The sequence below is a fragment of the Hypanus sabinus genome, chromosome 27 (assembly GCF_030144855.1).
Source record: "Hypanus sabinus isolate sHypSab1 chromosome 27, sHypSab1.hap1, whole genome shotgun sequence".
Lineage (NCBI taxonomy): Eukaryota > Metazoa > Chordata > Chondrichthyes > Myliobatiformes > Dasyatidae > Hypanus > Hypanus sabinus.
Window position 1 is genome coordinate 45,826,192 of NC_082732.1, and position 18,111 is coordinate 45,844,302.

The 18,111-nt window shown below is 45.0% G+C and overlaps 1 protein-coding gene across 5 annotated transcripts in view; it reads left to right on the plus strand.

The window, feature by feature from the left end:
• Positions 1-18,111, plus strand: part of mib2 (MIB E3 ubiquitin protein ligase 2) — a 249,551-nt gene that overhangs the window by 84,200 nt on the left and 147,240 nt on the right. For all 5 annotated transcript variants that reach the window (XM_059952408.1, XM_059952405.1, XM_059952403.1 and 2 more), the window contains one exon: positions 14,227-14,398. In XM_059952408.1, coding sequence (XP_059808391.1) covers positions 14,227-14,398 — 172 coding nt within the window. The remainder of the gene's footprint in view (positions 1-14,226; positions 14,399-18,111) is intronic.

The window sequence follows — 18,111 nt, forward strand, 5'->3', positions numbered from 1 at the left end:
GAAAGCCACTGTTGGGGGGGGGGGGGGGAAACTCACATGAAATCTCAGCTGGAGTTTGCCAGAAGGCATGTGGGAGACCTGAAGCCAGCTGGAGAAGGTTCTATCGTATGATGAATCCAAAATTTCTGGTCATCAGACTAAACACTATGTTTGGCATAAGCCAAATACCACTCATCATCAAAAACACACCATCCTTACTGTGAAGTATGGTGGTGGCTGCACCATGCTGTGGGGATGTTTCACTGTAGCAGGTCCTGGAAGGCTTGTGAAGGTAGAGGGCAAAATGAATGTAACTTAATACAGGGAAATCCTGGAGGAAAACCTGATGCATTCTGCAAGAGAACTACAACTTAGGAGAAGATTTGATTTCCAGCAAGACAGTGACCACAAGCATAAAGCCAAAGCTACACAGGCTTAAAAACACCAAAGTTAATGTTCTGAAGTGGCCCAGTCAGAGTCCAGATCTTAATCCAATTGAGAATTTGTGACTGGACTTGAAAAAGGCTGTTCACTCATGATCCCTATGCAATCTGACAGAGCTTGAGCAGTTTTGTAAGGATAAATGGAGAAAAATAGCAGTGTCCAGATGTGCAAAGCTGATAGAGACCTATCCACACGGACTCAAGGCTGTAATTGCTGCCAAAGATGCATCAACTAAATACTGACTTGAAGGGGTGAATACTTTAGCAATCAATTATTTTGTGTTTTATATTTGTAATTAATTTAGATTACTTTGTGGAGATCTGTTTTCACTTTGAGACGAAATAGTCTTTTTCTGTTGATCAGTGTTTTTAAAAAAAAAAGCCATATTAAGTCTCCTGTGGTTCAATGTTGTAAAACATTAAAACCTGAAAACTTCTGGGAGGGTGGACGTATGAATATATTTTGTAGGCACTGTATGTAAATGACTTCAACATGGATGTACATGGGATTATCAAGTTTGTGGTAACTGCTAATAAGATGTTATCATCCTTTATAATCCCACAACAGAATGATGAGCAGGTTTAGTTGTCATTTGCGAAACATAGGGAGATAAGGGGTGTTGGGAACATTGGTACAGGTGGGTTGTCTACCCTCCTTGGAGAAGTACCTTACATGTGAATTCCATTTGATAAATGTTTGGTCCAATTCCACTCAGCTGGAGCCCTTCATCTTCATATAAACATCTGCTGAAAATACTCAGTGAGAATATAATGCACCCTGAAATCCCATTTCCTTTCCCATAAATCCCTTCTGTGAATGCAAGAACTAATTTTAGAAACTCTTAGGCATGTTAATGATAGAAAAATGGAAGGCTATGTAGGAGGGAAGGGTTAAATCGATCTTATAGTAGGGTTAAAAGGTTGGTACTATGGTAGTGTTGCAGTTAACGCGATACTATTACAGCTTGGGGTATCGGCATTCAGAGTTCAATTACAATATCATCTGGAAGGAGTCTTTACGTCTTCCCCCGGAATGCATGGAATTCTTCCACGTGCTCTAGTTTCCTCCCACAGTCCAAAGATGTATCAGTTGGTTAGTTAATTGGTCATTGTAAATTGTCCTGTGATTAAGCTGAGTTTAAACTGGGGCTTACTGGGGAGCAAGGCTCAGGACATCTTTCTCCTCTGTATCTCAATAAATAAATAATATCATGTTGTGTCTTGTGCTGTAGTGGTCTATGTTCTATACGTTCTAATTTGTTAAGCCTTTCAAACAGGTGAAAATGACCTACATAGTCGAAACTAAAATACATAAAAATCATTTAGTTTAAAAAAAACCTCTGACATAACTATCAGAGATTTTTTAAAATCCATGCATCTACCAATCCTGAAGGTTTTAAAGAAGCTGCAGGCAGCCTTGGTAAGTTAGCCTCCATTGTGCACTTGCTGTTTAATGTTGTGGATGTTGGGCCTTGCTCTTAGAGTATGCAGAGTGCAGTGTGTGAGTGACAGAGCCTTGTGGAGAGAGGTGTGTGTGAACTCAGTAGTACAAAGGGTCGAACCAAACTCGTCCTTTGAATTGCAAAGATTTCTGGGATTTGTAAATTATTACTGCAGTCCAAGGAAGTTAAATTTTGGAACATACAAAAACAGTTTACTCTACATTTATGAAATATTTTAGAATGATTGGTAAAACTCCAAAACATTTTCCTATCAGTTTTCAGCTTCAGAGAACTGAGTGATCATTTGAAATGCTTCAATCAAATAGGCAATCTCAGCTGCTTCTGAGAAAACAAAGACTAATTCTGGAGATGCAGTGTGTGTCACTTGTCAGGGATACAATGGGACAGTTATTTTAATACAACAAGAAATAAATTGAATTGAATTGACTTTGTTACTTACATCCTTCATATACATGAGTAAAAATCTTTACGTTACTTCTCCGTCTAAATGTGCAATTTATAACAAATAGTATGTGCAACAGGACAGTCAATAGAACATAGAATACAGTTGTATCAGCATGAATTAATAAGCCTGATAGCCTGATAGAAGAAGCTGTCCTGGAGTCTGTTGGTCCTGGCTTTTATGCTGTGGTATCGTTTCCTGGATGGTAGCAGCTGGAACAGTTTGTGGTTGGGGTTACTCAGGTCCCCAATGATCCTTTGGGCCCTTTTTACACATATGTCTTTGTAAGTGTCCTGAATAGTGGGAAGTCCTGCGATTGAGAGAAGTACAGTTCCCATACCAGGCAGTGATGCAGCCAGTCAGGATGCTCTCAATTGTGACCCTGGAGAATGTTCTTAGGGTTTGGAGGCCCACACCAAACTTCCTCAACCGTCTGAGGTGAAAGAGGCGCTGTTGTGCTTTTTTTTCACCACACTGCCAGTATGAGCAGACCATGTGAGATCCTTGGCAATATGTATGCCAAGGAACTTAAAGCTGTTCACCCTCTCAACTTCAGATCTATTGATGTCAATAGGGGTTAGCCTGTCTCCATTCCTCCTGTAGTCCACAACCAACTCCTTTGTTTTTGTGACAATGAGGGAGAGGTTGTTTTCTTGACACCACTGTGTCAGGATGATGACTTCTTCTCTGTAGGCTGCCTCATTATTATTTGAGATTAGGCCAATCATATAGTATCAGCAGCAAATTTAATTATCAGATTGGAGCTGTGGATGATAACAGAGTCTTGGAGTACAGAGCGTAAAGGAGGGGGCTTAGGACACAGCCCTGAGGGGCACCTGTGTTGAGGGGCAGAGGTGAGGGAACCCACTCTGTTGAGGGAAACCACCTGCTGGTGATCTGACAAAGTCCTGGATCCAGCTACAAAAGGCAGGGTGAAGGTCGAGGTCTCTGAGCTTCTTGTCGATCCTGAGGGAATTATGGTGTTGAATGCAGAACTGTAGTCCAAGACAGCATTTTCATATAAGCATCCTTCTTTTCCAGATGTGTAAGGATGGTTTGTAGTGCTGTGGCTATTCTGTCATCTGTGGATTGGTTGTGTCAGTAGGTGAATTGTAGAGGGTCGAGTGTGGATGGTAGCATGCTGTAGATGTAGTCCTTGACCAATCTGACAAAGCATTTGCTTATTATGGAGGTGAGTGCGGCAGGACACCAGTCATTCAGACATGTTACCTTTTGGTCTTTTTGCTCACAGGGACAATGGTAGATGTTTTGAAGTAGGAGGGCACTCTACACTGTGAGAGAGAGAGAGAGAGAGAGAGAGAGAGATTAAGAATGTCTGTAAACATACCTGCCAGTTGTGCCATGTGCATCCTGAGAACCCACCCTGAGATGGCGTTCGTAGTGCAGCCTTGCGACTGTCCACTCATTGGAAACACCTGTGTACTTCAGCCTCAGATGTAATCCAGGTGCAAGTCTCTTTGGTGTCTCTCCTCAGAGGTTCAGTGTTTACTCGACATCGAACCGAGTGAAAGAAAGATTTAGCTCATCTGGGAGAGCGGCAGCAATGTTGGAAACACCACTGCATTTAGCTTTGAAGTCAGCGATGGTGTGCAGACCTTGCCATAAGCTGAGTGTGTTGTTGGTGGAGAGCTGTGTCTGGATCTTGTTCCTGTATTGTTGTTTCGCTGCCTTTATGAAATTTTGCAGATTGTAGCTGCATTTCTTGAGTTCCTGTTGGTCACCAGCAAGGTAAGCTCTGTGTCGTGCAGTAAGTGCTGCTCGCACAGAACTGTTGATCCAGAGTTTCTGGAGGTTTTCATTTTCCACATCAGCAGTGTGTGCACCTCAAGGGTCTATAATTGACTATACACCACACTGGGACTTGATCCTTTTCCTAATGAGCTGTGAGCAATGTGCACTTGAGTTTTTGATGCATGTCCTCAGTGCAAGAGGCTACCTGCCAGGAAGACACAGCTAAGGAACACTATCTTGGTCTTTTTTCAGATTTTGCCCTTGTACAATACATTAGCAGATTTGTGTACGTGCTCATGAACAGTGTCACAGTTGCATTCCTTTGAAAAGGTTTATTAGTGGCAGTTGCAGCTGCTTTTAAATATTAATTACATTTTTGATCCTATTACTCCAGTACACTCAGCTGTTGTTTTGCATTTGACTGATATGCCAGAACTCCAACACAGACAGTTGCAAGCCTGGCTACAAAACGGGGAGGGTTCAGCATAGGGGTAGCAACCTCATCCTATAAAAACCCAGAGTGACAGAAACACCAATAGGGGTTCCAAGGACCTTATCCCTGGGAGAGGAAGGATCTTCAGTGGGTTACATCTGGGAACAAGTGAAAGGCTGACCCAGGACAGAGGACTGTAGCACACTGCTGTCAATGGCCTATTCCCCAGTAGGGGTGATAGGCTTAATAGAAGATGTGCCAAACAATTCTGTGAAATTGTCCTGAGGTTCACTTTGTAAATTTTACTCGGATTGTGAAATCTCCATTCCTTTCTCAAACTAGCAGCGTTTGGCTGGGAATCTGGTTTTAAGCTGCTTTGTGTTAGCATGATGCAGTCAGGGATGGCTTCCCTCAATCTTATAGACCAGTGAGCCTTACGTCTGTGTTGAGAAAGCTGTTGGAAAAGATTCTTAGAGATAGTATCTATGGACATTTAGAGAATCATGGTCTGATCAGGGACCGTCAGCATGGCTTTGTGAAGGGCAGATCGTACTTAACAAGCCTGATAGAGTTCTTTGAGGAGGTGACCAGGCATATAGGTGAGGTTAGTGCAGTGGATGTGATCTACATGGATTTTAGTAAGGCATTTGACATGGTTCCACATGGTAGGCTTATTCAGAAAGTCAGAAGGCATGGGATCCAGGGAAGTTTGGCCACGTGGATTCAGAATTGGCTTGCCTGCATAAGGCAGAGGGTCGTGGTGGAGGGAGTACATTCAGATTGGAGGGTTGTGACTAGTGGTGTCCCACAAGGATTTGTTCGGGGACCTCTACTTTTTGTGATCTTTATTAACGACCTGGATGTGAGGGTAGAAGGGTGGGTTGACAAGTTTGCAGACGACGCAAAGGTTGGTGGTGTAGATAGTGTAGAGGATTGTTGAAGATTGCAGAGAGACATTGATAGGATGCAGAAGTGGGCTGAGAAGTGGCAGATGGAGTTCAACCCGGAGAAGTGTGAGGTGGTACACTTTGGAAGGACAAACTCCAAGGCAGAGTACAAAGTAAATGGCAGGATACTTGGTAGTGTGGAGGAGCAGAGTGATCTGGGGGTACATGTCCACAGATTCCTGAAAGTTACCTCACAGGTAGATAGGGTAGTTAAGAAAGCTTATGGGGCATTAGCTTTCATAAGTCCAGGGATAGAGTTTAAGAGACGTGATGTAATGATGCAGCTCTATAAAACTCTAGCTAGTCCACACTTGGAGTACTGTGTCCAGTTCTGGTCGCCTCAGTATAGGAAGGGTGTGGAAGCATTGGAAAGGGTACAGAGGAGATTTACCAGGATGCTGCCTGGTTTAGAGAGTATGGATTATGATCAGAGATTAAGGGAGCTAGGGCTTTACTCTTTGGAGAGAAGGAGGATGAGAGAAGACATGATAGAGGTGTACAAGATACTAAGAGGAATAGACAGAGTGGACAGGCAGCACCTCTTCCCCAGGGCACCACTGCTCAGTACAAGAGGACATGGCTTTAAGGTAAGGGGAGGGAAGTTCAAGGGGGATATTAGAGGAAGGTTTTTCACTCAGGGAGTGGTTGGTGCGTGGAATGCACTGCCTGAGTCATTGAAGGCAGATACACTAGTGAAGTTTAAGAGACTACTAGACAGGTATATGGAGGAATTTAAGGTGGGGGGGTTATATGGGAGGCAGGGTTTGAGGGTCGGCATAACATTGTGGGCTGAAAGGCCTGTAATGTGCTGTACTATTCTATGTTCTATGTTCTATAATCTCTCTTCATCGGTGGTAATCACTGTCCATAGCTGGAGGCTGGATGGTGTGGGGTGGAGATCATGTATAATCAGCCAGAAGGGTTGTCATTGTTAAAGTGTTTCCTCAGAAGAAAAACCAGATTCACTCATGTAGTTCTGTGTAAGGCATTTTTTTTTTGTTTTATAGCTCTTCTGCCTTTGTGCTTCAGTAAAGTCCACTTTATACCCCTTGGCAGAGTGGTTCAAGTTGCTGAGATACCAGCCAGTGCCCCATTGTGTTAGTACAGAAACCAAGTTTAAACGTCTCTAGGAATTTTATTTTCAATTAAAAAATAAATCTGGTCTTAAAAGATGAATTCAATTCAGAATTGAAGTTGCCATGAATCTATCAGAATGTCAAACTCTTGGTTCAGTGAAGGAGATGTGCTATCTGGCTTGAAAGTACCTGCAGCCTTTCTGCCCCCCCCCCCCCAGGTGATTAACTACCCTGTTCAGAGTAATTAGAGATAGGCAGGAAATACTGCCATTGCACTGAAGTCCTCTGAAGGCATTAAAACAAGTCATGTGACTTACAGCTGGGTCATAGTTCAGTCACCTTGAAGACTGAAGTGAAGGTGAGGGAGGTGTCCTACCTTTGCATGTCTGCCTGTCTTAGTCTGGGTTTTCCTGTCCAGTACAGAAACAACGAGAATGAAACTGGCCCACAGAGTGCACAGGAAAGTCCAGGCTGCATGCTTGGAACCACCTACACAAGCCTAAAGGCAGCCAATTTATTTTAAAACCCCTCTGACTTTGATAAGAACTATCAGACAATTCTAAACTTCACGATTGGTGTGCTTTTCCTGAGATGAATGAACTGGGGAGGAGACCTCAACGAAGAACGTCATTGCTGGCAGAGTACAGTAACATAAACCCTTTGATGCCTGGATCCTTTTCTTTTATCTTCGACATTTTCTTCAAATGATACTTAGTGATAAAATTGCCATTTTGTGAAAAGTTGAAGATCAGGTTGTCTTAATTTATCTGCCTCACGCAAAGACCCTCTTCTTCTCTCCTTACCTTCACCCTTCAGTCCTCTGTGCATCCGTCACACAGCTGATTGCCCAGCCCAACTTAGACCTGCTCATCGCAGCCAGTCCAACTTCTCTTTCCTGGAATCCCAGTCTCTCCATCCACTGACCAGCTGGGTTCTACTTGAACCCAGGGTGAAACAGCAACTGGAATCCATTTCCTCCTACTTCCACACCACTTGATGTTCCGCTTCCCATTCCCATTCCAATATTTCCATCCATGGCCACTCTTAGGTTGGAGGAACACCTTATAATCTATTTGGGTAGCCTCCAACCTGATGGCATGAACATCGATTTCTCAAACTTCCCGTGATGCCTCCACCTCGTCCGCCTCCACTTCACCATTTACCATGCCGTTGTCCCCTCTCATGTTATCTCTGTGCCCACCCATTGCCTCCCTCTGGTGCTTCTTCCCCCTCCCCCTTCTCTTTCTTCCTTCTGTCTCAATTCCCCAGCTCTTTGCTTCATCCTTCCTCCTCCAAGTTTCACCTGTCACCTGGCGTTTCTCTCTCCCTTTCCCCCCACCTTTCAAATCTAATGCTCAGCACTTTTTCTCCAGTCCTGTTGAAGGGTTTTGGCCCGAAATGTCGATTGTACATTTTTCCATAGATGTTGCCTGGCCTGCTGAGTTTCTCCAACATGTGTGTGTTTCTCAGAATAATTTCCAGCATCTTGTTTGTGATTTGGGCACGAAGTGAAGTTTCTTCATGGTCAGCAAGCCATCGGCTAGAGGAACTCAGCAGGTCGGGCGGCAAGAAGAGTTGCAGATGTTTTAGGATGAGAACCTGCTCTGATTCTGATACAGAGATTCAATCTGAAAAGTCAACAGTGTGTCACCCATTCATGTGTTGCTTGAGCTGCAGTTGGAGTTGTAAAGACAGCAATGGTGCAGAGAGCTAGTTCTGTGGCAGGGTGGGTTTCATGATGTTGGCTTCTGGTCCTTGTATCAGACTGCAGTGCACCAGCTGGAAAGCTGAGACAGATAATTCTTGTTGTTTGTAAATAAAATTTAAACTTTAGCCACGGTTAGTGAATCTGCGGAATTCATTGCCACAGATGACTGTGGAAACCAAGTCATGTTGAAGATTGTAATTTGTAAGGGCATCAAAGCTTATGCAGGAGAATGGGGTTGAGAAGGATAACAAATCAATTATGATGGAATGGTGGAGCAGACTTGATGGGCCAAATGGCCTAATTCTACCCCTGTGTTTTATGGTTTAAACTAGAAAAGTAACTAGATTAGATTTGTTAAGGACAAATAAAGCAGGAAAGCAGTTCAGAAATGACAGGAACATGGCGAGAGGATGGACAGCAGTTACTGAGCCAGACGGATGATGTCTCTGAGTAAACAGGCAGTGACTGAGCCAGACGGATGGTGTCTCTGAGTAAACAGGCAGTGACTGAGCCAGACGAATGGTGTCTCTGAGTAAACAGGCAGTGACAGAGCCAGACGGATGGTGTCTCTGAGTGAACAGGCAGTGACGGAGCCAGACGGATGGTGTCTCTGAGTGAACAGGCAGTGACAGAGCCAGACGGCTGGTGTCCCTGAGTAAACAGGCAGTGACTGAGCCAGACGGATGGTGTCTCTGAGTCAACAGGCAGTGACTGAGCCAGACGGATGGTGTCTCTGAGTAAACAGGCAGTGACTGAGCCAGACGGATGGTGTCTCTGAGTAAACAGGCAGTGACGGAGCCAGACGGATGGTGTCTCTGAGTAAACAGGCAGTGACTGGGCCAGACGGATGGTGTCTCTGAGTAAACAGGCAGTTACGGAGCCAGACGGATGGTGTCTCTGAGTAAACAGGCAGTGACTGAGCCAGACGGATGGTGTCTCTGAGTGAACAGGCAGTGACGGAGCCAGACGGATAGTGTCTCTGAGTGAACAGGTAGTGATGGAGCTCACAGTGAGCCAGACGGATGGTGTCTCTGAGTAAACAGGCAGTGACGGAGCCAGACGGATGGTGTCTCTGAGTCAACAGGCAGTGACTGAGCCAGACGGATGGTGTCTCTGAGTCAACAGGCAGTGACTGAGCCAGACGGATAGTGTCTCTGAGTAAACAGGCAGTGACTGAGCCAGACGGATGGTGTCTCTGAGTCAAGAGGCAGTGACTGAGCCAGACGGATGGTGTCTCTGAGTAAACAGGCAGTGACTGAGCCAGATGGATGGTGTCTCTGAGTAAACAGGCAGTGACGGAGCCAGACGGATGGTGTCTCTGAGTAAACAGGCAGTGACTGAGCCAGACGGATGGTGTCTCTGAGTAAACAGGCAGTGACTGAGCCAGACGAATGGTGTCTCTGAGTAAACAGGCAGTGACGGAGCCAGACGGATGGTGTCTCTGAGTAAACAGGCAGTGACGGAGCCAGACGGATGGTGTCTCTGAGTGAACAGGCAGTGACGGAGCCAGACGGATAGTGTCTCTGAGTAAACAGGCAGTGACTGGGCCAGACGGATGGTGTCTCTGAGTGAACAGGCAGTGACGGAGCCAGACGGATAGTGTCTCTGAGTGAACAGGTAGTGATGGAGCTCACAGTGAGCCAGACGGATGGTGTCTCTGAGTGAACAGGCAGTGACGGAGCCAGACGGATGGTGTCTCTGAGTGAACAGGTAGTGATGGAGCTCACAGTGAGCCAGACGGATGGTGTCTCTGAGTAAACAGGCAGTGACGGAGCCAGACGGATGGTGTCTCTGAGTGAACAGGCAGTGACGGAGCCAGACGGATAGTGTCTCTGAGTGAACAGGTAGTGATGGAGCTCACAGTGAGCCAGACGGATGGTGTCTCTGAGTAAACAGGCAATGACTGAGCTAGACGGATGGTGTCTCTGAGTGAACAGGCAGTGACTGAGCCAGACGGATGGTGTCTCTGAGTAAACAGGCAGTGACTGAGCCAGACGGATGGTGTCTCTGAGTAAACATCTCTGATCGGGTGCAGGTTATTCTCGAGAGGGAGGGCAAGAACCCAGATGTTGTGGTCCATGTAGAGACCAACGACGTGGGCAGGATGAGTGAGGGTGTCCTGCGTAGTGAGTTCAGGGAGTTAGGTGCGAAGCTGAAGGGCAGGACCTCCAGGGTAACAATCTCAGGATTGCTACCTGTGCCACATGCGAGTGAGGCAAGGAACAGAAGGATTATACAGATTAATACGTGGCTGAGAAGATGGTGCAGGAGGGAGGGCTTCAGGTGTTTAGATAATTGGGCTTTGTTCCAGGGAAGGTGAAATCTGTTCTGACAGGATGGTTTACACCTGAACTGGAGCGGTACTAACATTCTTGCAGGAAAGTTTGCTAGTGCTTCTCGGGGGGGGGGGGGGGGGTTTAAACTAAATTTGCAGGGGGCAGGGATCCAGAATGCGAGAGAGGATAGCGAGATGAAGAATAAAGGACAGGTGGGGACTACACGGTTCTGGAATATTAAGTGTGGAGCAGAGAAAGGTGAGGTGGAACAAGTGATAAAGAGGACACATGTACAGGGGGATGGTCTGACGGAACATGGAGTTAATTGTGCAGAAAGAATAAGTAAATTTAGGAAGGACAACAAAATTCAAGGGACTTATAGCCTGATGGGAGTTCAGGGACCTGGGTTAAGCACAATAGGCAGCGATTTAAACAGAGAGAGGAGAAATGGGCTAAAAATTCTATATCTGAATGCACGGAGTGTCAGAAATAAGGCAGATGAGCTTGAAGCTGCGAATGGGTAACTATGATGTTGTTGGGATAATGGAGACATGACTGCAGGGAGATCAGACCTGGGAAATGAATGTACAAGGGTATACGTGCTATCGTAGGGACAGAAATGTGGGCAGAGGGGGTGGAGTGGCCCTGTTGGTGAGGAATGAGATTCAGTCCTTTGCAAGGGGGGACATAGGATCAGGAGAAGTAGAGTCTGTGTGGATAGAACTGAGGAACACTAAGGGCAAAAGGACCCTAACGGGTGTTGTCTACAGGCCACCAAACAGTAGCATGGATATTGGGTGCAAGTTGAATAGGGAGTTAACATTGGCATGTGGCAAAGGTAATGTTGCAGTAGTTATGGGGGATTTCAACATGCAGGTGAATTGGGAGAATCAGGTTGGTGCTGGACCCCAGGATAGGGAGTTTGTAGAGTGCCTACGGGATGCATTCTTGGAACAGCTTGTACGAGAGCCGACCAGGAACAAGGCTATTCTGGATTTAGTCTTGTGTAATGAACAGGATTTGATAAGCGATCTTGAAGTAAAGGAGCCATTAGGAGGTAGTGACCATAATATGATCAGTTTTTATCTGCAGTTTGAGAAGGATAAGGGCAGATCGGAGATGTCAGTGTTGCAGTTGAACACGGGAGACTATGGAGCCATGAGGGAGGAGCTGGCCAAAGTTAACTGGGCAGATATCCTAGCAGAAAAGTGTTCCTAGTGGAACAGCAATGGCAGGTATTCTTGGGAATAATGCATAAGGTGCAAAATCAGTTCATCCCCCGGAGAAGGAAAGATTCAAAGGAGGGAAAGGGGCCACAGTGGTTGACAAAGGAAGTCAGAGATTGCATAACATTAAAAAAAAGAAGTGTGACAGAGCTAAGGTGAGTGGGAGGACAGATGATTGGGAAATTTTTAAGGAACAACAGAACTTAACTAAAAAGGCAATACGGGGAGAAAAAATGAGGTACGAATGCAAGCTAGCCAGGAATATAAAGGAGGATAGCAAGAGCTTTTTTAGTTATGTGAAGAGAAAGAAGATAGTTAAGAACAATGTTGGGCCCTTGAAGAATGAATTGGGTGAAATTGTTATGGGAAACAGAGAAATGGCAGAAGAATTTAATAAGTACTTTAGATCTGTCTTCACTAGGGAAGACACAAGCAATCTCCCAGATGTATGGATGGGCCAAGGACATAGGGTAACAGAGGAAATGAAACAGATTGACATTAGGAAGGAAACGGTGATGAGTAGACTGACAGGACTGAAGGCTGACAAATCCCCAGGTCCAGATGGTCTGCATCCTAGGGTACTAAAGGAGGTGGCCCTGGAAATTGCAGATGCATTGGTAATCATTTTCCAATGTTCCTTAGATTCAGGATCAGTTCCTGAGGATTGGAGAATGGCTAATGTTATCCCACTTTTCAGAAAGGAGGGAGGGAGAAAACAGAGAACTATCACCCTGTCAGCCTAACGTCAGTAATGGGGAAGATGCTAGAGTCCATTATTAGAGATGAAATAGTGGCATATCTAGATAGCAGTGATAGGATTGGGCCGAGCCAGCATGGATTTACCAAGGGCAAATCATGCTTGACTAATCTGTTGGAGTTTTTCGAGGATGTAACCAGGAAGTTAGACAAGGGAGATCCAGTGGATGTAGTGTACCTTGATTTTCAGAAGGCATTTGATGAGGTCCCACATAGGAGATTGGTGGGTAAAATCAGAACTGATGCCATTGAGTTGAAGATATTGACATGGATAGAAAACTGGTTGGGAGATAGAAAGCAAAGGGTAACAGTGAATGGGTGTTTCTCGGAATGGCAGGTGGTGACTAGTGGGGTGCCACAGGGCTGGGTATTGGGACCACAGCTGTTTACGATTTACATCAACGATTTAGATGAAGGCATTGAGAATAACATCAGCAAGTTTGCTGATGATACAAAGCTGGGTGGCAGTGTGACATGTGATGAGGATGTTAGGAGAATTCAAGGTGACTTGGATAGGCTGAGTGAGTGGGCAGATACTTGGCAGATGATGTTTAATGTGAATAAGTGTGATGTTATCCACTTTGGGAGTAAGAACAGGAAGGCAGATTATTATCTGAATGGTGTAGAGTTAGGTAAGGGAGAAATACAAAGAGATCTAGGAGTCCTTGTTCATGAGTCACTGAACGTGAATAAGCAAGTGCAGCAGGCAGTGAAGAAGGCTAATGGAATGTTGGCCTTTATTACAAAGGGAGTTGAGTACAAGAGCAAAGAAATTCTTTTGCATTTGTACAGGGCCCTGGTGAGACCACACCTGGAGTATTGTGTACAGTTTTGGTCTCCGGGGTTAAGGAAGGACATCCTGGCTACAGAGGAAGTGCAGCGTAGATTCATGAGGTTAATTCCTGGGATGTCTGGATTGTCTTACACAGAGAGGTTAGAGAGACTGGGCTTGTAAACATTGGAATTAAGGAGATTGAGAGGGGATCTGATTGCAACATATAAGATTATTAAGGGATTGGACAAGATAGAGGCAGGAAATATGTTCCAGATGCTGGGAGAGTCCAGTACCAGAGGGCATGGTTTGAGAATAAGGGGTAGGTCATTTAGGACAGAGTTAAGGAAAAACTTCTCCTAGAGAGTTGTGGGGGTCTGGAATGCACTGCCTCAGAAAACAGTGGAGGCCAATTCTCTGGATGCTTTCAAGAAGGAGCTAGATAGATATCTTATGGATAGGGGAATCAAGGGATATGGGGACAAGGCAGGAACCGGGTATTGATAGTAGATGATCAGCCATGATCTCAGAGTGGCGGTGCAGGCTCGAAGGGCTGAATGGTCTACTTCTGCCCCTATTGTCTAAACAGGCAGTGACGGAGCCAGACGGATGGTGTCTCTGAGTGAACAGGCAGTGATGGAGCCAGACGGATGGTGTCTCTGAGTGAACAGGCAGTGACGGAGCCAGACGGATGGTGTCTCTGAGTGAACAGGCAGTGACGGAGCCAGACGGATGGTGTCTCTGAGTGAACAGGCAGTGACAGAGCTCACAGTGAGCTAGATAGATGATATCTGTCTCAAATGTACGTATTGGATCAGGATTGCACAGTCGCAGCAACAACACTCATTACAGTGATAGTGAAGGGCTGGAGATGTGATCATGTGAGACTTTGCACAAATTGCCAGCAGTTGTTTGATGTGGGGAGAAGTAACAACTCTGTCCTCTTTTTTCAGGTGTGCGCCACCCGAACATCATCTGCGACTTTTGCAAGAAACATGGCATCATGGGAATGCGGTGGAAATGTAAGGTGTGCTTTGACTATGATCTGTGCACCCAGTGTTATATGGTGAACAAACACGATCTTACACACCCATTTGAGCGTCACGAAACTGCGCACTCTCAACCGTAAGTCACTGCTCTTTGTTTCCTACTGTCATGAAGTGTGTGTTAAGTTAAAGTGTGAATGAGGATATGATTATGGTAGGCATAATACATTCCTTCTAATGTTCCCCCTTGCTCTTGTCACTTGCTCTCCATCATTTTGTGTGTGTTACTCTGGATTTCCAGCATCTGCGGAATCTCTCACATTTGTGACAGTGTATAATTAGTAATGTAGCTCATGGGAGATATTCATGATTTACCTTTGAGTCCTAGAGTATTCAGCAGGGGAACACGCCCTTCAGCCCATCATCCATGCTGTACCATGGGCAAGTTGTCAAGGATAAAGATGTTGGATTCCTTTAACCTCTGTGCTGAGGGAGCTGTGGGGTGCATCACATTATCTACACAAGGCAGAGTCACCCCACTGCTCCCTTATTGGATAAACCAGCAGTCATATGGTTTATTATTGTCACATGTACCGAGAGACAGTGTAAAACTTGTCTTGCATACTGTTCATACAGATCAGGTTATTACACAGTGCACTGAGGTCGTATAAGGTAAAAAACAATAACAGAATGCAGGATAAAGTATAGCATATATACCGAAAGTGCACTGCAGGTGCAAGCCCATAACGAGGTAGATTGTGAGGTCAAGAGTCCAGCTTATCAAAATGGGCAGCCATTTAATAGTTTGGTAGCACTGAGGTAGAAGCAGTCCTTGAACTTGGTGGGACATGCTTTCAGGCTTTTGTATTTTTTTGCCCAGTGGGAGAGGGGAGAAGAGAAAATGCCTGCAGTTGGTAGTGTCTTTGATTATGCTGGCTGCTTTATTGGGGTGTTATGCTGAGATGTGTCCACAGCTCTCTGCAGAGATTCAATGATTGTATGAGGTAACTGCATGAAGCAACCTGTCCATGAATTGACAGCAAGTAGCTCTGTCTACATTACCCAGATCACCTTTAACCGGGACCAGGTGTCTGTACCCAGGTACAGGGTGTAATGTGTTCACACCACCCACGTGATCAGATCACATTCCAGATTATTTGGCATACTATTTATTAAGCATCAATGATTAAAATACAAGGATACCAAAATAGCTCCATACAGCATTGGAAAAATACTAGGCTTTTCTATTTGTGTACCGAAATGCATCACTTTACACTTGACTGTTGTGTTTAGTGGCTGTTGTTGAGGAAGTAGGAAGAATAAACGAAGCACTTACAAAGGCTTACCCAGTGATAGCTGGGTCACGTGCACATCACTCTGAGCAGGGCATCATCGTACAGAAAGGATTTGTTTTGAGCATAAAGGCCTTTTCTCTGTTTCTTATTTCCCGTCTTTCATGATGCTATTACAGGCCGTTGATTGCAGTGACCATTTACCAGAAGAAATGTGATTAATAGAATTGTTAGTAGTTTTGTTTGCTGCCAGCAAGTGTTTGCTGCCAGCAAGTCTTTGCTGTGTCTTAAAGCAGCCCACAGACTGCAGCGCTCAAAGCTGTGGCTGCAAATTTGCACACTCTAGCTGTGGCCCTTCCCACATTATAGTGGAAGATAGGGACAAGACACAAAACATGGAAGGGCTAGCCACTGGGCTGATGGATGGGAAAGCAGAGTTAAAACACTGAGCATGGGTGATCTGGCTAATCCAACCCAGATGAAGATTTTAATATTATCAAGGGGCTTATAAAAGGAGGACTCCAAAAGTCATTGACAGTCACCAAATAAATGAAAGGGTTAATGAGCCAGAGAGTGTCAACAATCTGCAATAGGGCATGGTTACAGAAAATAACAGATGTATTTAAGGGAAGCATGGTTAACAATGCATGAGAGAATGGGGTGGGAGGTTCTGGTGACAGAGTGAGATGATCTGGAGTGGAAGCAGACATTAATGATTACATGAATTGGTTGAAGCAAGGTTTGCATGAATTCACTTCGCAGGATGGATTACCTGAAGTGGCACTAAGGCCATCCACCAATCACTAGTATAGTAGGGAGCTTCACCTTTCTATCAGGTGTACAGTTCCTGCAGTACAATTCAAGTATTGCCAACACATCTATATTACAAGTGTTACGAACCCCGTAACTGGGTTACTTACCAGCAAAGATAGAGGCGTCCGTTGGAGTCTGATGATACTATTTTTAACAGTATTTATTAGTAAAAATACACAAAAATAATATCAATGCAAATATACAGATAATATACGTCGTCAATACTAAACCTAAAAGTGCGGGTATAATAATAATAAGAAATAAGCTCTATCGTTGTCTGGGGATAATGAATTGTCCGATGGAAATCTAAAGTTCATTTCAGTTCATACAGGCTGCAGCCGTTGTTTGTTTGTCGCTGTGTTGCAATTGTTGGAGAGAGAGAGAGAAATAGAAGAATAACTTGCCGACTTTCCTTGGTACGATCTTGATCCGTATCCGTCCTTTAGCTAGACCGTTCCGTGGAGGACTCACCACCCAGGCAAGGATGGACACACACACAAGCCCCCCACCAGTCTCATACGTTTCTCCTGGTGTGTCTGAGGGGTGTTTCCCAGACCCGACTCTTATCCTCACTCACAGGGTCTCAGATGTCAATCAGGTTGGGATGATGCAATCCCTCAACCAGACCACTCTGGCTGCCCCCTGAGGGGTTTCAGTGAATAGTACAGTACTCAATACACAATTCCTTCTCCAAGAGACAATAGCAGTGATCAGTGGTTCCGTTCCGCATGTGTTAGGAGACATTCCACCTTGATGTGTATTCTGCATTGTCTATAACAACTGCCTTTGCTGTGATCCTGCGTCTCTCTCTCTCATTTCCTGACATGCTGTGTATCTCTCTCATTTCCTGGGTATCAGACCCGAAATAATAGCGATCTTACAATTTTCAAAAAGGAGGGGGCGACTTTGCACCCTTCGGCTCCTCAGAGTTGCTCCACATTCGTAACACAAGAATGCTGCCAAAATTGAGCCTGGCTTTGACAGCAATTAGATAATGTATATGCAGCATTAACAGAGATTCTTTCTGACATTCTGGAACCACTTACCATTGTGCAGAATTAATCATTTTAAAAATATATGCACCAGCATCACCAGGCACACACGGCATTCTAAATGCATGCATCATCCGAATAGCCACAGCACTGCAGAGGGAGAGTTGTTCAATGTAAAGATGCATTGCCAGGCACTCATGACATTGAGTCACTGCCGGGGATTGGAGGCTTGTGGAATTGGCCTTAGACCACATCCACAGTTTCTGGATAAGTTGATTCCAAAAGTTTAAACAAACAAATAGAACCCCGGAAGAACTTAGCAAGTTGGGCAGCATCTGTGGAGGCAAAGGATGCAAGTCAAAGTTGTGGGGAGAGAGCCAGCATCAAGTCCTGACCTGTAGCTTTTGCCTTCACGGATGTTGATTGACCTGCTGAGTTCCTCCAAAATTCTGTGCTTTGTTCTACATTCCAGTATCTATAGACACTGTTCTGTCCAAGTCTCTACACTCTGAGTCATAGAACACTACAGCACAGAAACAGGCCCTTTGCCCCATCTAGTCCATGCCGAACTATTATTCTGCCTCATCCCATCAGCCTACATCTGGGCCATAAACCTCCATATCTGATAGAGGTGTATAAGATGATGAGAGGCATTGATTGTGTGGATAGTCAGAGGCTTTTTCCCAGGGCTGAAATGGCTAACACGAGAGGGCACAGTTTTAAGGTGCTTGGAAGTAGGTACAGAGGAGATGTCA